General features: G+C 39.4%; 2 protein-coding genes across 3 annotated transcripts in view; both read left to right on the top strand.

The window, feature by feature from the left end:
- The first annotated feature begins 810 nt into the window (after window positions 1–810).
- kif15 (kinesin family member 15) lies at window positions 811–18952 on the top strand. Of its 2 annotated transcripts, none has more exons than XM_061696616.1 (35): window positions 811–935; window positions 1177–1207; window positions 1438–1624; window positions 1704–1780; window positions 3876–3913; window positions 3986–4077; window positions 4157–4333; window positions 4420–4629; window positions 5349–5474; window positions 5898–6020; window positions 6120–6270; window positions 6356–6447; window positions 6882–7091; window positions 7182–7359; window positions 7431–7572; window positions 8087–8228; window positions 8355–8516; window positions 10039–10167; window positions 10584–10689; window positions 10761–10926; window positions 11004–11154; window positions 11234–11319; window positions 11393–11471; window positions 12104–12190; window positions 12274–12378; window positions 13412–13534; window positions 13619–13765; window positions 14883–14975; window positions 15046–15210; window positions 16190–16284; window positions 16354–16420; window positions 16499–16536; window positions 16646–16778; window positions 16863–17009; window positions 17092–18952. In XM_061696616.1, the coding sequence occupies exons 1-35, from the start codon at window positions 917–919 to the stop codon at window positions 17152–17154; spliced, it is 4137 nt and encodes a 1378-aa protein (XP_061552600.1). In that variant the 5' UTR covers window positions 811–916; the 3' UTR covers window positions 17155–18952. The 2 variants fall into 2 exon arrangements, with proteins under 2 accessions (XP_061552600.1, XP_061552601.1); XM_061696617.1 differs by having other exon boundaries at window positions 16878–17009; window positions 17092–18951.
- A 1235-nt stretch (window positions 18953–20187) lies between these two features.
- Window positions 20188–21365, top strand: part of tdrd9 (tudor domain containing 9) — a 33045-nt gene continuing 31867 nt past the window's right edge. Inside the window, exon 1 of the mRNA XM_061696613.1 lies at window positions 20188–20347. Within this exon, the coding sequence (XP_061552597.1) occupies window positions 20220–20347 (128 nt within the window). The 5' untranslated portion in view covers window positions 20188–20219. The remainder of the gene's footprint in view (window positions 20348–21365) is intronic.

Below are 21365 nucleotides of genomic sequence, written 5' to 3'. Positions count from 1 at the left end.
CACATTTTCTGTATTCACATTTTAACTTTTTTTATATTTTATGTTTTAACCCCATATCCAAATGACCTGAACTATCCGTTTAAAAAAATGTGACCCTTAAACACCGAAGCGTCGAACAGGGGGGTGACAACTGTCCTATGGCTCAGAACATTTGGGGGCCTCATCCATTTCATCCCCATTCATTATGTTCTTCTGTAGATAAATGTTCCATAGTGACTATAGTCTCATCATGGTAGATGCCGTTGGAGGATGTTTAAGTGCTCTTAAATAGTTACACAGTGTGTTGCTACTGTATTGCATATTTGTTTGTTACATAAACAATGCTCATTTGAAATTTTGTTGCTTTGTTCTACTGCAAGTGCAGTTCTACTGCAAGTAAGAACTGCAAGTTCTTACTTCTTCCACGCGGACATATTGTCAGTTTGCTGATCCTGGAAATAGTCAGACGCGATACTAATGCTTCCAAAATTGGGTAAATGTGCAAAGTATTGTTTATTTTTTTGTAATTTCAACAAGCTGCCTTTTATTTTTCTGTACGTAGTTTTAAAATGTCTTTTGCACTTTGTTTATAAATGCTTTTAATCATGTAAAGCACATTTATACCCAAACCTTGGGTATAAATGCGGTTTGTAAATAAATTTGCCTTGCCTTCCTTACCTTATGAAACACAGAGCTCACGGGGCTGTATCCAAAAATAGAAACTTTAGCACCCATAGCTTTAACCAGCAGGGGACAGCAATTTACTAAACGTGCCTAGTCTGCCGGAAATCAAGAAGAAGAAGGTGGAGGAGCAGGAAATGCAGGTGAGCTGCCCGCCAAATTTGCTTGCGAACAAAGTCGGCCCTCTTCAAGTCCGACGAACTATGAAGATTGTGGACTGTTCCACATAACAGCGAATTGTTGCAACCCGTCAACAATGAATTTAATCGGAAAAGGTAATAAACATATTACTACTTGTAATATGTAAGTGAACGGACAGTGCTAATTAAACGGACGGACGACTGGCTTTATTTAAAGGCCTCTATTAGTAGAGGTACTATCTTTAAGTGGATCGCGAATGAGTTGTCACTTCTGGTGGTGGTTTTAAACGTTTCGTACGATGTATAAATTGTCAGCAATTTGCTAACTTTTATCGTGAATGTTATGCACAAACAGTCCCCGTGCTTTTGTTTCCAGGAGGTGGCGATTCCATCCAGTTTGTTGGCAGGTAATGAATCGAAAGGGACTCACCACTAAATAATAGCCATATTGCCTGTAACTATCAAATCGAACATATTAATGTCACCCATGTAATCGACAGTCATAAACACATATCCAAATCACAATCACAAGCAAAAAGCAAATATACAGATGCACAAGAGGAAAAACTTATTTTTACAAAAGCACATAATACAAGAGGCAGCTATACTAATGTCTCCTAATATTGTGGTCTTCCAGTGGTGACAGCGATTCAATCAAAGTTTTTGTCAGAGTACGACCTCTGACCAAGGGCACCGGACTAACCACAGATGGAGATCAGAGCTTGTGTCTCAAAGTCACCTCACCAAACACCATACGTCTGCTCTCCAAACCGGAGCCACGAACCTTCACCTATGATCATGTTGCTGACATGGACACGTCACAAGTTTGGGGAACTTTTATGTTACTGTCCACAATACTGGCCTGTCTTTGTGATGTGAACCTTGTGCATTATTCTCTAACAGGACTCTGTGTTCTCCAGTGTGGCCAAGAATATTGTTGAGTCTTGCATGAATGGATACAATGGAACCATTTTTGCCTAGTAAGTTGATGAAATTATCAATGACACAATACAATGTGACTCATTGGTAGTATGTGTTTAAAGATTACATGTGTTTTCTTTAGAGTTTAAAAGAGTGACCAGGTGTCATAATAACATGTCTGTAACATGCTTTTGTCAAAATACAGCAGGGATCAAGAATGACTTCACACCCTCTATTTATTGTTTCGCTGAAATTAGCCCCACGGCCAACAGAAAGTACGGATTTCATTACGAGGGTTGGGAACGATAAACCGATGTGACAGGATATTCGTTTGTAAAGGCCAGAGATACGACCGTATCAGTAGCAGACTAGACTGTCTGTACAAAATCCGCCAGGAATCCTTAGATACATCGGTTGTAGGGCTGTGGACCGGATATCGCGAGGCTAGTAATCGGTTGTCCGAGGCTTTATAGTTTTCATTTTGTAAAACACGCGCAAGGGGTCTCGCACAGTGCCTTGCTAGTAAGGTTATGTTTACAACCAAACACAGCAGTGGTGGATACTAGCGACATTACTAGTTTAACTACATTTCTCTGTTGCGTCACTATTTCAACATCAAATAGCTTTTCAGTACTTAAGCTACTTTATGGTCACAACGATAGCAAAGTAACGTTCCCCCAGGAGTTGTAAACACTGAATGCAACGTCACGTTACGAACCTTGTCTCAAGTCCGGCGTCGACACCTGCGCCGGCGTCGACATATAATTGTAAACATGCAGATAATATGGCAAAGGTAGGTACATCTCTGCAATTTCCTTGGGCTGTAACTCAGCAAACTAATGCTTCTTTTTGAGGCCTCGCGGTTCACTTATACGTTCGTGTTGGTACTGTGCGACCCTAAAAAGAAACTTTGAGAGGACACAAAGCCGGTATATCCTGAAGCTGACACAACAATCGCCAGTTGAACTAAGCTAGTCATCAGGACTTAAAAGTTAAAAAGTCAGTCAGCACTCAGCAGGCAGCAAAAAAAATAAAAAAGTGTGTGCAGTGGCGGTCCTAGAGACCCCCCCCCCCCCCCATGGCTCTTCAAATATTGTTTGTGCAGAGTTTGGGGAGAAAATCTTCAAAATGAATTGTTGTATTGTTGCCATCTAGTTACATAATTAATTTCATATCTAAAAAAAAATAATAATAATTTTACAGTGCCATAAAGCAGCAATGCTCAGGGTTAAGTGGTCTTTTACTTTACATGTTTGAAAATAAGGTCAGACAAATGTCATTTTATAGAATTGGGTTAAGTCAAGGTTCTTTATGATTAGCACGTGCAAATGTTAACTGTCACATTTTTTTCTGCGCCGAATCGAATTAACAATCGTATCGCTGCCAAAGTGAATCGAATCGTTCCGCCTGTAAAGATATCGTTTTTGAATCAAATTGCTTCTTGTGTATCTAGAAATGTATCGAATCGGCCTCATGACAGAGATTCCCAACCATATCCATTACCATGAGAACCGGTAGTGGAGCTCCGAGACTTGTGACTTCTTGCGGCATAGCTCAGTGAGGTTTGGGGGGTTAAAAGTGGGCTCCCATAATGACAGTTTGTACTTGTTGAGGCAGCACTTCATATTGTGTTTACCCCACTACCTCAACAACGTCACTGTTGAGGTGAAAGGTGGGCCACTCACAGTATAAAATTCATAACACTGTTCGCTGAGGCTAATCTGTGACGCCATCAAAACTAAATGCAGCTCTGCTTACATTACTTTTACATGATAGGAAGGGCGTTACATCCGTGGTCAGTGTGGTTGTTTCTGTATGTTAGTGCCTCTCTGGATGATAGTGTTTCAGACGGTGTCGTCTGGCAGCCAGACTCCGGACGTCATTTGAAAGTGGTTCTGGATTTTTGCACAGCCTAGCTGATCATGTCATGTGCAGCGTGGGGTGGTTGCTATGTAAATTGAGCAGAAGGGCTCGCTCACTGGCATATTTTTAGAAATAGTCTATGTTTAACTTTGCCCTTGGTCTGGCACTCCAGAGACTTACTATATTTAATGCACAAGCCATAAAAAGTAAAGCCCCATAATATGCCCCCTTTAATGTATGAGCTGACCCATTTGGTTGACTTGCTCATAAGGTATTCTATTTCTTCTGCAGCGGCCAAACAGGATCAGGAAAAACGTTCACAATGCTTGGTGAGGATTCAATTTGCAATGTACTATTGGTTTTGTACAAATAGTAATAAAACCCATGTATTTCACGACTAGGACCCTCCGAATTGGACAATTTTACAGATGAATTGCGGGGTGTTATTCCTCGCAGTTTTGAGTATCTGTTCTTTCTCATCAACAGAGAAGCGGTAAGGTTGAGTAGCACCATTTCATGACCATGGACACGTACAAATGTTGTTTGATTACATGTTTCTTCTTTCCTTTCAGTCTCAGTTCAAAAGTTTTCTCTGTAAATGTTCATTCATCGAGATTTACAATGAACAAATCTTTGACCTCTTGGACACGGCCTCCGCCAGCCTCTTTGTCAGAGAGAACATCAAGAAGGGTGTGTTTGTGGAGGGGGCTGTGGAGAAGTTTGTCAACTCTGCTGGTGAAGCTTACCAAGTAGGTCTTTGAGAGCCAATGAAAATAAACCTTATACGTTTTTGTTTGTTGTGTAAGATTTGTATGGTATATTCTGTGACTTGTAGGTTTTGTCTCGTGGCTGGCGTAATCGCAGAGTTGCCTCCACCTCCATGAACCGCGAGTCTTCCAGATCTCATGCTGTGTTCACCATGACTCTGGAGTCAAAGGAGTCCGTCAATGAGGTTGTGAACATTCGAATGTCTCAACTGAATCTGGTTGATCTGGCTGGCTCAGAGAGGCAGAAAGACACACACGCTGAAGGCTCCAGGCTCAAGGTGAACATTCTTGCTCGCTTCTAGACTCATTCTGAGGTATTACGAGTCGTCTCTAAATTTGCTGGTCTTCAACCTTTTCTTGCACCACGGAGTGGTTTCATGCAAAATAATACTGTGATGGATTGACATTTAAACAAATAAAAGCTAATTATTAACAATACAAGTCACCACTATGTAGTTTGAATGAATGTAGTTTTTGTAATTAGTGGGAGTCCTGCGCTTGTTTCTCTTCAATGAACGTCATGTGCGAGCGCTACATATAATGCAGTGGGTTTGGTGTGCGAGAATAATTTGTAGCGATAAACCCGCATTATAAGTAGAACTGCTGCTATTGTCTCTTCAAAACAGCCTCCTTTTTCTTGGAATTTTGAGGCTTTTTTTCTTGGAATTTGTAGGCTCTTCTTCCTTTGTCTTGTCTTGATGTTATGCCTTTTCTCCTTTCGGAAGAAGCTTTTCAAAGGCGTTTATTTTCTCATTTGTGCTAACTTGTGGGTTTACTTTTTTACTACCATGTGAGACTGAGACAAGTGGTTTGACTTGTATACAACGGCACAGACAGATTCGCCTGACGTTTTCAAAATAAAACTTCTTTCTAAATTCAGATCGTAATGATCAATAAAATATTTTTTGTTTAGTCTCTGTGTGCGGCGCGGTACAGCTCGTTGATCGGGGCCTGCTGTCTTAACTGAATTTGGCTTTGTGCTCTGCTTCTAATACAGGAGGCCAGCAGTATAAATCGCTCACTCATGTGCCTTGGACAGGTGATCATGGCTTTGGTGGACGTTTCTAATGGAAAGAACCGCCACATTTGCTATAGAGACTCCAAACTCACCTTCCTGTTACGAGTGAGTCACGTCAGAGGCAAAATACAATACAGGACATTTTATATATTGGAAGATATGTGGAAATATTTACAATGAGTCTTTGGTTTAAGACAGTGTTACGTTCCTACTGAGGGGACATAACCTTAATTTTTTACGCAAGTCAAAATGCACCGTTGTTTATCACTAAGCTATGCTAACACAGTGGTAAAGTCATAGTTACAGTAAATGTTTGTATGAAAAGCACTCTTAGGCCATATAAAAAAATAAGCAAATGAAAAACAGTACAGCAGTAACAGAGCATGCCAGCTTGTGCGACTTGAGTGTGTTTTACACTGCTTGCTCAGACTAGTTCATTGTGAGCCATCCGTAACCTCTAAAGTATCGTATGTCAGGATTGTCATCATCATGACTTTACATGGCGTTGAAAACTTTATGACAATTCAGGACTCTCTCGGAGGAAATGCAAAGACTTACATCATAGCCAATGTTCACCCTGGATCAAAATGTTTTGGTGAAACATTATCAACGTTACAATTTGCCCAGAGAGCAAAGCTGATCAAGAACAAGGTATGGCTGTTGTCAAACACAACAACATATTGTACCAGGTTAGGTCCAGGTGATTTTAACATTGTAGCACTTTATAGATTTGTGTTGTTGTTTCTACAGGCCATTGTCAATGAAGATACACAAGGAAATGTGAGACAGCTACAGGCTGAGATAAAGAAGCTGAAGGAACAGCTTGTGCAAGCTCTCTCATCTCGGCAAGTGGATTATGAGAAAAATGTAGCACCAGGAGGGCCAGGTCTCCCCAGCTCAAGTAATAATTACAGCACACTTGTGCAAAATGAAGTTTATAATTTTCGGGTGTTTTGTCAAAATGTCAAATGTTCTTGTCTCACCAGAGCCGTCCATGAATATTGAACATGTTGCTTTGTACAAAGCCAAGTTTATGGCTGCTGTTCGTTTGTGGAGGAAGCGAGACGAAGAGAAGAAGGTTTGGCACATTTCTCTCCTGTTTTACAACTTTGCAATATTTGAGTGATATTGTTTTGACCACAGTAGGTTCACACAAACCACACACAACCGACTCCTATGAAACTTTGTGACACACCTATTAGATTTTGGTGAGGTTTTGGATATAGTGTGTATGAAAATGTATATTGTGAATTTTGCCGTTTTGAGGAAATGTGGGTTTTTGCTCTAGAAATAAGTTTTCAATCACTAAACTGCAAGCAAAACTGTCCACAATCAAAAATGACACTGGTCTCCTCTTTTTGTAATATCTTACGTGATCCTCCGCAAACCATCAACTAAATCTCTTGTATAATAACAAATTATTTTTCTATTATTCTACACAGTTTGGTACTGACAATTGGTTCTAAAAAGTTGTATTTATTTAGAGGCACGAATGTGTAACTGTGCATGCAGGTTCTTCTTAAGAAGGCATCTCAACTAGAGGAGGCCTGGACTCAGAAGGACAAGTTCATCCACTCCAGTCGTCTGATCATCAAGTTCCGAGAGGATCATATCACTCGCCTGGAGAAAAAATTGAAGGCAGAATGCGGCATACTTGTTGATGTGGAGTCGCAAGCTCTCATTGACCAGCTAAAAGAAGAGATTAGGATCTTACGAGACCAAGTAGAACTTTTTCTCTAACCTAACATCCGGATTATACACCATATTTCACATCAGTCCACACACCATTCTTCTGTACGTTTCAACCTTAAGGTTGAACACCACCCCAAGATGACTCGCTATGCAGCAGAGAACTACAGCCTCAGAGAGGAGAATCGTCAGCTTCGCTCCCTTGAGTCAGTGATGAACGCTGAAGAGGAAGCTGCACAAGTTGCTCATGAGCTGGAAGAAGACTTCCAGAGGGCCATGGAAGCCGAGAAGAACGCAGAAAGTAAGTAGTACATAAATGTTGATCAGAGTTTATTTCAAAGTGTTTGTGATAAATCTCACTCTGATTCACAGCTCCAGCCAGTGCTTTAGCCTGCTATGCCCCAGATGCACTTGCTGCATCCGCAATAGAGAAGCTGAAAGCTCAGCTGCTTCAGAAACAGTCAGACCTCACAGCAGTTCTCCAGGCCTTTGAGGAGTATAAGGAAATCACTAAGTAAGTTTTTATTTTTATTTTTATTTTTTAATTTATTTATTATTATACAAACTATCACATATAGGCATCATGCTAAAAGCCAAGCATTTTGGAACTAATACCTTCATATTGAAAATAAAGTGTGGTGAACATCAGGTTACAGTAGTCCCCGCTATCCACAGCGTGTAGGGCCCGGAGCCCTACAGCGAATAATAAAGCGCAAGCATTTATATCAATAGTTTATACCATAAATATACCCTTAACTAAGATCCCTAACGAGTTTAGCATCATTTCAAACTCATCTTACATTTCCCGAAGAAAAATACCTAATTTTTGTGACAAACGTGCAAGTAAATTCCTGAATTAAAAGGGTTCTTTGGTTTCTGCTTCACACCTTTTTGTGTCATTCCATTGACATACTAATAATACATTTAAGTGAAATTACATAAAAGGAAATCCTGCTCCTGCTCAATATGTTCTGTGTGGATTAATGACGTGGATGTGGATTTTGTGTGTGTGTGTGTGTGTTTTTAAGGAAGCAGATGTCTCAGTTGGAATCAGACAAACGATACCTTGAAAAGTCCAACAGGCATTTGGAGAACATCTTGGAAGCCACCAATGCCTACAAAAAGCAAGAAGTCTCTGAATTGAACAGAATTCATGTTGAAACTCTGAAGGTGAGGTTAACATCCTTCAATGTTATTGTAGAGGAGACCAAAACAATTGAATACATATTTTTTCCTTCTGCCACTGTAATTGTTCTTGTGTAATATTGATTGAAGTCTTCCTTCTTTAAACATCAGATTCTCACTACTCCCACCAAAGCGTACAATTTGCGCTCCCGTCTCGTACCAATGTCCAGCCCAGAACAACTGATTGTCAACAATCCAGATGACATTTGGGCTGAGTCGCCCCCTTCAGACACGACCGAGATGGCCCTGACTGAAGAAGTGCGTCAAGTGCAGGTATTCAGAATTGCTCCCTTAAATGTGTGGACTAGGGCTGCATGATTTATTGTGTGAGCATCGCCATAGTGATATGCGGGTGTGGAATAGTAACATCGCAACGTCTTGTGATGTCAGAAGCAAAAGAACTTGAGTACTCAACATGCACTGCACACATCATTCCACCAATCACAATTGTACTGTGAATAGTTTGACAGATAGCAAAACGTTCTCCAAATAAAAGGCTAAATGGTCTTCCTTCAAGTTGTTCATTTGTCCCTCCCAGCTGTAGTTTACTGAAAAACAGTCACGTAAAACGAATAATTAAACAATGAATGTCCGCTACCTTAGTGCTAACATACAGTGATAAGAACAGCTAGACGTGTAATATGACTTAGCGCCGATGTAAGGGTAAATTACAAAAAACAAACCAAAAAAAACACTGAGCAGCCCAAAGTTTTATAGACTTCTTGTATTATAACTTTTAATCCATTTTACGCCTGTACGCATTAATGTGCTACATTTAAAGGTCCCGTATTTGAGCTATTTAGACCTCCATAGAGCGACTCTCTAACATGGACTTAGTATGAAAGTGTCAATTTCATTTCAAAAAACACCTTGGTTTTGTCATACGAGCGTCCAGAAAAGCCCCGTCTAACAGCTACTTCTGTTTGACCTAGTTTTGTATATGCTTTGTCCATATTTGGCTAAGACCGCCCCTTTTCCTCTGATTTGTTGCCTCTGTGTAGAAGACCCACTTGTGAGGGCACCCTTGTTATGTTGACAGCGCTGGCTCTGGAATGGAAAGCGAAAGGCATAGATCTTCGCTAGTGACGTAGCTAAGCTCAAGAAATTCAAATGACCTGATTTCAGACCTCTCGGCCGAAAAACGTTTGGAACTCAGGAATGTGTGGACGATTTTAATTCATATTTCACGTTTACTGAGGCACCATTGAGACAATATTACATCCCAAATACTAGAAAAAGTTGGTTTGCCAAAAGATGTCCCCTTTAAGGGACAAACTTAAGGTGCACACAACGCATGTTGTTTCAACTAATGGACTCAAATATAGAAATACTAATGCATATTATGTTGAAACGTCTAATGTAACACATTAAAAGCAAATGAATTGTGTTCGGAATATGCTAATGACTACACAGCGTTACTGGGCATAAAAGAACTATTTTAACTTCGTCTGGCTGGACTATTACCTTCTCAATACTAAAGTGCATTTAAATAGAGGTAGACTTCACACAAATTACTCTGTATACTTCATTGCTCTCTTGAGCGTAGTTTATTTTATTTCAATAATTGATTTTATTGTTTTCATCATCTTATAAACTGTCCAAACAATCCATATAGTGGAAAATAGAAATGTGTGCTGGTTTTCACGTCACGAGTATGTTATCCTGTATTTTTTCACATCACGTGTTGCAGGTTTAGAAAAAAATCGCAGTGTCATTCTTTCCCAATATTGTGCATCCCTCGTGTGGCCAAGAATGTGTATTGCCAGATTCACCGCATTATTTTGTGTTTTCTAAGGAGCAAGTGAGTCAGGTTCGGGCCCAGCTGGGAGAGGAGGAGCTCAAGAACAGCAAGCTGATGCAGCAAATTGCAAAACTTGAGGAGCAGATCCATGTCATGGCACAGGAGTCTGGACAAAAGGAGGAGGTGGGAGAGTTTCTCATGCTTTTTAAATAGTCACATTTTGGGGTACAACATTATTTTGATCACATTTTTAATCAGAATTATTTAATGCCTTAAACAAATGTTTACTGGTCCTATTTTCCTGTATATTTCCACTGACACACATCCGATATGGCTGTGTTTATACTAGGGGTGGGAATTGATGAGTTTGTTCAAGTTTCCCTCAATTGCTCAGTCTACATTTGGAAGAGGCCTGATTCCAAGCTGAAGCTATCCGATTCCGTTAGTTTTTACCCCTTTACGCTTCAACAACACGTATCCCAATTGTGCCACTTGAGAGCAAAAAAAAACGGAATTGTAACTTGAACCATACAGTATAAATCCAGCCTTAGTGACAATTTATCAAATTCGAATAATGGCTTACTTTTATCCTGATGCAGAAACTTTCAACTGAGCGTGCTAACAAGAACAGAGATCATCTCAAACTGCAGGAGACGATCAACAGCCTGCAACAGAAACAGCAGAGTGAACAGGAAACTGCTGAAGGTGCCATTTCTGCCAAGTGTTTTCAAAACTATTGTGAGATGGTGAGTGAAGGTGTATTCTCCCACTTTCAGTACTGAGAAGTGAGATCCGAGATCTACGGCTGGTGCTGCAGTCGTCTGACAAGGAGCTGGCCATCGTGAAGGAGGAGCTAAGAGACAAGCAAAGTGAACAGAAGAGAGAGACGAGCCATCTTTCCAGCAGTCTTATCACCACACAGCTCCAACTTGACAAAGTCCAGTAAGGAGCCATCAGTGTGGATGTGTTGTCTGTTACTGTTGTCCAACAATATTCCTTGAGCAATGTTGTCATGTCAGGCTGGATTGGGAGCAGCTTCTGGAGCAGCACCGCACTCTGCAGGATTGTTTTGACCAGCTGCAAGCTGAGGCAAAGTTTGATGCGGATCATGCGAGACAGCAGATGCAGGACACGCAGCAGGAGATCAGTGAACTGAGGGCTCAGATTGCTGTCTGTGAACTCATAAACTTCAACCATGCTTCCCTTAACTAAACTTAACTGTCAAATAAATCATATTTTTCTGCTATAGGTATTAAACAACTCTCTGGAAACAGAGCAAAAGCACACTAGCACCCTGACTTACCAGTTAAGAGAGAACAGAGAAAATACATCAAAGTAAGTTCTATGGTTGTCGTCACTCAAACATTATTTGTAAAAAGTGTTAAAACATTTTCTGGTATACTTTCAGAGAACTTGGTGAAACTGCTGAGGAGAACACACAGCTGAGTAAACAAGTTTCAGGCATGACTGTGCAAATCCAACAGCAGGTCAGTCCTTAAATATTTTTTAGATCAAGAAATAGTGGGGAACACCCTCAAATTTGCACACAGCTTGTTAAATGACCTAGGTTGACTTCCAAGTTCTATTTTCAAAATTTTTTTTATCATAGAAATTAATGTAAATTAATTAGTTACCTGCACAAACTGTCACCATCATATAGTGATAACTGTACAGACAATGTTTTAAATAATGTTGTCATTTTAACTATGATAAAAGTATAAAAAGAAGTTTATTCGTTAATAAAACTAGAAGTAAAACGACTCACCTTTTGAAGACACATGATGCTTGATAGTGAGGGAACAGGAAGTTTGCAGGCCAATACGGGCACCTAGTGGCCCTCAATAAATATTGATGAAATTGGTATTGCATTTGCCTGCTAATAATATATTTTTGTGTAATTGGTATTTAGTTTTGATTGACTGCTCAGACTGCTTGTTGTACTATGTTGTCAATCTTTCATAGATCATAGTACAGTAATAGTTCTAGAATTTGTGGTCACAAAAAAGCCGAAGACAATGTGAAACACACCAACCATTTTGATGCTCAATGAGCTGAAGGCATTTAGCTTTGGTGGTTACATTGTTTATTGCCATTTTACTGTGTCATTGTCCTTTCAAAGGTATCCAAACTTGACCATGTAGAGCAAAATCTGTGCACGGCCCTTAAAACCATAAAAGGCCTGGAGCTGAAGGTTGAACAGGACAAAGTAGGCCCCTGTGAATTATTTTCCTTTACTCCAGTGTTTACAGCATATTATCTGCCAGTCTAAATCCCTTTTCTTTTCATCAGGATGTCATCCTAGATCTGATCAACCAAACCAGAGACCTCCGCAGTGAGCTGAATCACAAAGAACAGGCCATTGCACATCTGTCAGGAGACGTCAGAGATGTCACGGTACTTGAAACCTTGTCATATTTCACCTTTCATGTCTATAGCTATGTCAGAGTGTTGTTTTGATCACAGTTAGTTAGCAGGTTACGTCAAAGATGTACCGGGTGATTGAAAAGTAACTCCCTATTTTTAAATACTTGTAATTTATTTCTGAACAAAAATTCTTACAAGAAATGAACATGAGAAGAAAGTGTATTGCATGGAGTTTTATTTAAAATTTGATATGGGCGCCAGCAATAGCCACCAGTTTCTCAAGCCGCCTGGGAACCGCATGAACTGATTTCACAAGGAGCTCTTGTGGGATGGAAGACCTAACTTCTCGTATTCGTCCCTTCAAGTTCTTCCAAAGTCGTTGGTTTGGTAGAATAGACTTGCTCAATTTAATCATGGAACATACACAAATAAATTGAGAAAAATATTACAACATATGAGTAAATTATAAGTATTTTAAAATAGGGAGTTACTTTTCAATCACCCTGTATAACTGATCTCCAAAAAAATGTGTGGGTTTGAGGGGCCACACAAAATGGTATTGTCCTGTACCATTATATCATTCTATGTGAAGCAAGAAGTGGCATGCATTGAATGTCCAGTCACTGAAAACAGACTCTTTGGAACACTCAAGCAAAGATTTCCCTAAATTCTGATTTCAGTGTTCTGGAGTTCCATTTCTCTGGCGGCCATGTTGTGTCGATCAAATCTTTACGTAGGCCATCACTAACCTATGTTAACGTAGGATTAAAGCCCTAATTACCGTAAATATTTGTGTGAAAAAAAACTCTTGGGTCATGCAGTAAATATAAAACAATCAAATTAAGTACAGCAGTAACTGAGCGTGACCCCGCATTTGTATGCCACCGTGTGTAGTGACAGATTTGTCTTCTTAGCTGATTCGCACAAACATTCGCAGCACAGCGAATGTTTGTTTTAAAAAATATATATATTAACACGTATGTTGACATAACTTTCATTTCCACTCTTGTCTGTAACCATGCTCAAAATTTAAGTTGACCATGTATTGACATTGCTCCTTCAGGCCAAGTTCAATGCTGCCTGCTTGGAACAGAAAGGCATCAGAGAGCAAAACACCACGATGCAAGCTGAAATTACAGAACTAAAAGAAACCTTAGAGAGGAGTATTGCATCTAGCAAAATAGAGGTAAGTGTAACTGTATTTAGCACCACTCTCGTCATGTGATTATAGATAATTAATAAAGTGTGTGTTTGTGTGTGTGTGTGGAAGGTTGAAGTGCTGCAGGATGAGCTCATTTATGCAAATGAGGAGGTTGAAAGACTTGCAAAGGTCTTAGATGAGCACAACAACCTCCTTCAAGTTGCTCAAGAGCAAGCTGCTCAGAAGGATATTGTGATCCAGAATCTCCGGCAGAAGGTAATTGTCTTTCAATAAAAAGAGAAGAATCTTCAATAGTGAACACATCGCGCACACACAGTGGCACACACTGGAGCATGGGGCGGGCCAGGGCAGCAGTTCAGAGTTTTGCCGTCATGCTCAAGGACACCACAGTCGTAGGTCCAGGGGATGTTGCAGTTGAATGTCCATTAGGGCTGCACGATATTGGGGAAAAAATATATATTTTTTTTAATCCTGCGATATACTGTGTATTTTGATGTTAAAAAATACATAACATACACGTAATGTGAAAACCAGCACACTTTTCTCTTTTTCCCTCTCTAGAAAAACTATGCTCAGTAGAGCACAAAAGTACACACTCATTTGTATGAAATCTACCTGTATTTAAATGCACTGTAGTATTGTGCCATTTCTTTTCATTCCCAGTGATACTGTAGTCATTAGCACATTCATAACACTATTCATTTGTTTTTAATCATTCCGTTATTTTACATGTGTGTTTTAACATATGCATTAGTATTTCTCTATGTGAGTGCATAAGTTTAAGCAAAACACGTGTACACCTGAAGTTTTTTCCCTTCAGTAATGCTGTGGCTCCTCCCCCAATTGTAATTTGTTGCGACATGCATTCGTTCGTCACATTCTGAAGAGACATAAAGTAAATGCCGGCGTGTAATTATTTCCTCTGTCCTCATTAATAGTTATCATACAAAGAAATAAGTATATAACACTCTTGGCTGCTCCGTGTCTGTTGTTTGACAGGTTATAATTTACTGTAACATTGGTGGTAATCTTATTTGTATGTCCAACCAGGTCCTTCTGCTGGCCACTTATGAAAACAGTATTACAGTTGAGAGACTGCAAATCGATACAGTACACCATCCTTGGGCAGGACTCTGCGATTTGACTGTTGTGCACACATACATTGCAATGACGATGCTCAAACGATATATTGTGCAGCCCTAATGTCCATTGTCGCTCTGTCTGTCCACCCATGATAAAGTTGACTTCTGTTGCCCCGTGACTTGAACCGGTTTGACTTGAACAAGGATTCCACCAACGACTTGGCTGTCAAAATACATTTCATAATTCAAATAATCTGTTTATCACAATAAAAAAACTGTGTGTGGCTCAGGTACAACAGCAGAATGAAGCTGTGGAAAAAACAATAAGAAATGGAGGTCTCAATAACGTCGAGTCAATTTGCACTCCTAAAGCAATACCTAAGGTAACAATACTTGCTATAATGGTCTCTGTGTGCATGGTTTTCTTTTAACACTCTTTACTGCTCATTTAAGAGCCCCTGCACCCCAGGAAGCTTCAGCCGAGACCTGACCCAAGTCCTCGAGAGCCAGGAGAGGGAACTGGAGAATCGACGGTCCTCCATGATGACCATGGAGATACTCTTAGCGGAGCTTAATGCTGAGAGAGCTGCCAAGAATGAAGAAATTCAGCGGCTCAAAGTATGTACAGTATTGTTTTTATTGGGATTGGCATAGCAGGTTTTTCTCATTTTTTGTAAGTACAGTGGTGCCTTGAGATACGAGAGACCCAACATAGTTTTTCAAAATACGAGCCACGTTCGGCAGTTTACATTTTTTATTTTTATTTTTTACTTGCTTGCACAACGAGCACTCTATGGTAGAAGCGAATGCAACTAACTTCACTAGAAGCAGGAGCTGGTGGCATTAAACGGCTTCAAGCTGTTTAATGCCACCAGCAGTTGAAGTATACTGTCGAACTAAACATTATAGAAAGAGAGTTATGTTATGTATTTAAAACAACCTCATGGCTTTGCCTTAGGAAAGTCCCCTTAGCTTAATGTTAACAGACAATGCAAAACCCCATAGACAGCCTAACAAATAGCATCTGTGTCATGATGTCATAACCCGTTAAGCAAAGATATTTGAACACAATCGGTGGAGCAACACATATAGATAGCCAATTCTCACAGGCCTAAATTCTTTATCCTCTGTAATATTACTGCAACTCATGAGGTGTTGTGACCCTTTATATCTGTATGTCTGTATTGTACTGCCCCCAGGTGGCCAAGGTGCCCCCACCAGAAGTAGCTGCACAATCTCATTTAATTATCATGATGCACATGATAATTAAATTGTTTAATTATTTACATTCTATTTGTTATTACTGTTTTTTAAAATATATAAATTGCAATATTATACAGTGCTATTTCCTTATTAAAAAAACACATTACAAAAACGTTTGTTGGGCTTTGGTGGGAGTCTGGAATAGCTGAATGGCATTTCCATTAATTTCAATGGGGAACAATGATTTGAGATACAAGTGTTTTAAGTTATGACCGTGTTGGTGGAAAGAGTTAAACTCTTATCTCAGGCAGCAGTTTAGTTGCTTTTTTTGGGCCGCATCAAGAGTTCTAATGGATTTTGAGGCCTGTCAATGATGTGTTTTCTTTGTCCTCAGACACAACTGACTGAAAAAGAGGTGTTCCGCATGGAGGTTCAGGGCATGCTTGACCAGTTTTATACTAAAAAGCCTCAGGGTGGAAATACAAAAAGGTTGAGTTGATTCATCCTTTCACCACTCCGTGCTGAGGGATGTTAATGATCTTACTGTCCAACTTTTAGTGAGGAGCTTTTTGAAGGCATCAAGCAGTCCGTTCTTAAAGAGCTACAAGAGGAGCGAGACGAGAAGGTTTGTATTTTTGTTCCTCTTAATTTGATATTTTTTTCATTTCTTCATTGTATGAATGTTCTTGTTTGTCTTGTACAGGACAAAGTGATGCAAAGGCTATCTGAAACAAAAAAAAAGTGAGCCCCTAAACCCTGCTTTTAGGTTAACTCGGTACATAATATGTTGCTCATTGACTCGTTTCTATGTGCCTTAGATTAAAAAAATCTTATTCCCTCTGTTGCTTAGGTTGCAGTCCCAGGAGTCCATGTTGGCCCAGTCACAGACGTGTATCCAGGAGCTGACCTCAGAACTGAGGAATCGCTGTCTTGAACTGAGAGAGCTAAGCCAGAGGGTACAGGAAGAGGACAAGCTCCTCAAGGTCAGAGCCCCACAGTGATTTATGTATTTATTTAGTTCAAAATTGTATGAAAAATAATTAGCACACTGCATTAATACGTGAAAGCGACTCCTCTTTCAGGAGAATGAGGTTCTCCGTAAACAGAATGTTCAGCTGTCGGAGGAGAATGGAAAACTGGTGGGACACAAGAACCACAAGCAGAGGATTGAATATTTGGTCAAGCTAAAGAAGGACAACACCAGACTGCAGGCGGTGAATATCATTTCTGTTTGGAATATTAAATATTTAAGTGGATGTTCCCAATGATATTGATTTTGTGTGTGTGTTTTCAAAGGAAAATGAAACGCTTCGATCAGAGATGAGCCTAATGCAAGACAACACTGGACCTCTGCTGTGATGCTGCGAAACTTTGTCTATTTTCAGTAGCCAAGCGCCTTGACAGTTACAGTGGTGACCAGATTACGGGTTTTTGAGATACAAACTGTGATTCGACTGAATTTTTGCTTTGACTTGCGAGCACAGATTTGCGATACGAGCGCTTAATTGTGACAGTAAACTCAATTCAACTCACTTCACAAGAAGCAGCAGTTTGGCAAATAGTGAACATTTAATCAAAAAGAGGTTTCAAGCAGTTTAATGCCACTCCCAGTCGAAGTTCACTGACAAACTAAACAAAGCAAAGAGAAAACTGGCAGTCATTTACAATAATATCAATCATTTTGGCGCAAATGATGAATCAGTGGAGAGAATGTCATTTTGGTCCATAAAATCTTAAATACCGGGCGGATTGTTCTGATATTTTCAGAGGTTAGGTGGACATAAATAAGAATGTACTCGTACATTTTGGTGATCAGCCAGCGTTTTTGGACATAAAGCGACAACACTTTTGGCTGGGAGATCGATTCCCTCATCATCCGACGTTATGACACAAGCAACCAAAGTCCGCCTCTGTTACCTACAGAAATGCTTTCTGGTCTGTAGGGACTCTATTGGGACATCTTAGAGACATTTGTGGTGTAATGAATACAAAATTTAGCTTATGAAAGCTGTGTAGAAAGGCGGAAATGAATCTGTGAAGCATTTCCTCTACGCGATGCTCTCTACCTGGCTCACGTGGAAACGCATCGATAAAATCATAAATATCGGGCCGATCTGATATTTTCAGAGGTGTGCGTGGACATGAATAGGAATCTACTCGTAAATTTTGGTGAAGATCGGCCTGCGTTTTTGGAAATAAAGCTATTTAATGCATGTCATGTGGCATGATGTGGCTATATCTTCTTTCCTCAAGGAGGCATCTCAGCCGCCGATGTATTTTTTTATTTTTATTTTTTTTCAACAAGCCTTCGGACATGTTTCACAGTCACTGTTTTCACTCATTGTATGTGTGTCTGTATATATATGTGTGTGTGTATACATATCTACAATGGGGCAAAAAGTCAGTCACCAATTGTGCAGAAAAAGATGAGGTCTGTAATTTTATGTATGTACGGTCTCTCTCTCTCTCTCTCTCTATCTCTCTATATATATATATATACACACACACGCATGCGTATCTACAATCCCAATTCCAATGAGGTTGGGACATTGTGTTAAACAAAAACAGAATACAATGATTTGTAAATCATGTTCAAACAATATTTAATTGAATACACTACAAAGACAAGATAGTTAATGTTCAAACTGATAAACGTTATTGTTTTTAGCAAATAATCATTAACTTAAAATTTTATGGTTGTAAATCTTATGGTTTATTTGTTTACCACGTCCCAACTTCATTGGAATTGGGGTTGTATATGTGTGTATATATATATATAATTGGTTAATTATGTTACGTTTTTATAAAGTACAGTTTTATAGAGGTATTTTTCCTTATTAAAAGACAAAAACTTTTTTGGGGGTGTGGCTGGTACGGATTAATGGCATTCTAATTCGTTTCAATGGAGAAAGATGATTTGAGAGGTGTTCTGATTTTATAGCTGTGGTCATGAAACAAATTAAACTCGTATCTCAAGGCAGCACTCTACGAAATTTTTAAAATACTTTTTTTTTTTTTTTTTAATAATTTTTTCACACAGACAGGAATACCAGGTTTATTTGTTTTCACTTGCTTACATTGATACTGTATATGAGCATTTTTAAAATAAAAACTAGTTTCCATGCTTTAGTCCTCTTTTTTAACAAATCCTAAAACTATCATAAGGAAAGCATTACACTAGGCAGTACAATTGTGTGGTTTGCTATAGGCGGGTCCATTTGTTGCTGAATGTTGGTCAATGATGTTGCCATTGCGTGCTGTTATTTCATACGCGTGTAGAACATTACGTAGATTATGCAGTGGCATTATAAAATTGACCATACATTTTAACCAAAAACATGACTAGAAATGTATTAATTTAGATTAGTTTACAAAAAGGCGGCAGTTAGAGCGTCAGCCTCACAGTTCTGAGGACCCGGGTTCAATCCCCGGCCCGAATGTGTGGAGTTTGCATGTTCTCCCCATGCCTGCGTGGGTTTTCTCCGGGCACTCGGGTTTCCTCCCACATCCCAAAAACATGCATTCATTGGCGACTCTAAATTGCCCGTAGGCATTACTGAGTGCGAATGGTTGTCTGTTTGTATGTGCCCTGCGATTGGCTGGCAACCAGTTCAGGGTGTACCCCGCCTCCTGCCCGATGACAGCTGGGATAGGCTTCAGCACGCCCGCGACCCTAGTAAGGATAAGCGGCTCAGAAAATGGATGGATGGATAGTTTACAAAAAGATGACTAAAAATGTTTCAATTTAGATGAGTTTATTTACCATCAATTTTTATTTGTAAGCATTGTAAAACAAAAAAATAACATTAGGTTTGTTTTATTATTGATCTTTCATATATTTGTATCTACATTAATTTGACTTAACTAGTTTAACTATTTAAACATAAGTAAATGTAGCAAACGAGCCACTGGAGAGAAACATACTGTTTTGAAAAGACTAGCTTGATTTTATTTGGAGTTTATTCATGAGTAGTTTTAGTATTATGTCATATCATTACTGAAGGCATCGCCCTTTTGCAATGATTAAAATTACTGTTTGTGACTCGTGACTTCCCAAACAGACAGTTGAGCTCAGAACTAAATATTTTTTATTTTAGTGACTTCGGGGGATATATGTATATATAAATACACGCACACACTTTTACAGCAAGGCAAGGCCGGACGTGTGAGATTTATGACTGTGTGACAGAAAAATAATAATTTGGTGTTACTTAAAGGGGACAATTTTTAAAAGTTAATAATAATAATTATTATTTTTTAAAGTAACTAAATATGTTGCGAGGTGCTTTTCTTTAGAGAGGTTGCCAAAGCAAATCCAGCAACAAAAGTGTTAATATGGCATTTGTCCAGTTCACCTCTTAGCGGCAGACCTTGTCTGGCAGCATAGTAGCGTACGACAACTACAGACATTAATAAGCTGCACAATGAAGAAAGTATTCACAGCCGAGCAAATTTCCAACTGGTTCACCTCCGGGGCCACATTTGCCAACATTAAGCTCACAGAAGACGTGGTCGAAAAGAAATTGTCCGAGCCGTCGTCGAAAGAGACGAGGTAGGATCATCTTAAGTAGCAAAAAGTTGAACTTTACCACAGCTAGCTCGTTTACCCGCACGTGCGCCAGTAGGCCTAACATGATTTTGCGCCAATTTTTAATGTCGCAGACGCAAAGTGTACAATTTGCCAATATTTACTGCATGTAATAGACGAAAAAGACGAGGAACCTGTTTTAAATTGAATGCCGTTATTGGCAAACAATGCAGCTATTATACTATAGCTTCGTGTTTGTTACAGCAATATCTGAAATTGTTGCCTGTTTTCACCACTCACTGTTTGATGAGCCATTAAAATTCCATCTTCAAAGAGAGCAAGCCATTTTCAGCACTTAAGATTGGTCAATAATTTGTAAGTAAGTAAGGGGACTGACGTATAGCATAGAGTCGTGGAAAAATGACTTATCAAATTTGGACAATGGTTTCTTTCGAGGATCGAGAGTGCAAAAATTAAATACGTAATTAAATGTCACGAAGTATTTCAGTATTTATTTCAATAATTATTTCAATGGTTTAGTTTATTTCAGTATTATTTCATCCATCGCTTACCCACGTATCCTCATTAGGGTCGTGGGTGTGCTGGAGTCGCAGAGCACATATAAAAAAAACAACCAGTCCCACCTAACAATGAAGAGTCTTCAATTAACCTGCCATGGATGTTTTGTGCCTTGAATGCGGGAGGAAGCCGAAACACCCAGACAAAACCCACGCAGGCACAGAGAGAACATTAATAAGAAGTCATCAGACTAAATGTTTGTATGAAAAAGACTTGTTGGCCATAAGTACGAAACAGTAAAATGACAAACACTAAGTGAGCGTGCCTTCTTGCACCATGTGGCATTTACTTCTTATGCAGCTGCGCAAAGTATTTCTTTCCGCGCCATTCGCAGTGCCCTCTAAAAATGTTTAGAATTGTCTGTTGATGGTCTAAACCCTAAATATACCCTGAAATTTGACACTTGAATAAGATTTCAAACTCGTCTTACAACATTACCCTTAAAAATAAAGGTCTCACAGAT

This window comes from Phycodurus eques, chromosome 14, assembly GCF_024500275.1.
Source record: "Phycodurus eques isolate BA_2022a chromosome 14, UOR_Pequ_1.1, whole genome shotgun sequence".
NCBI classification, from domain to species: Eukaryota; Metazoa; Chordata; class Actinopteri; order Syngnathiformes; family Syngnathidae; genus Phycodurus; species Phycodurus eques.
Note: the sequence above shows the minus strand (reverse complement) of the source record. Positions and strands in the feature narration are given on the sequence as shown.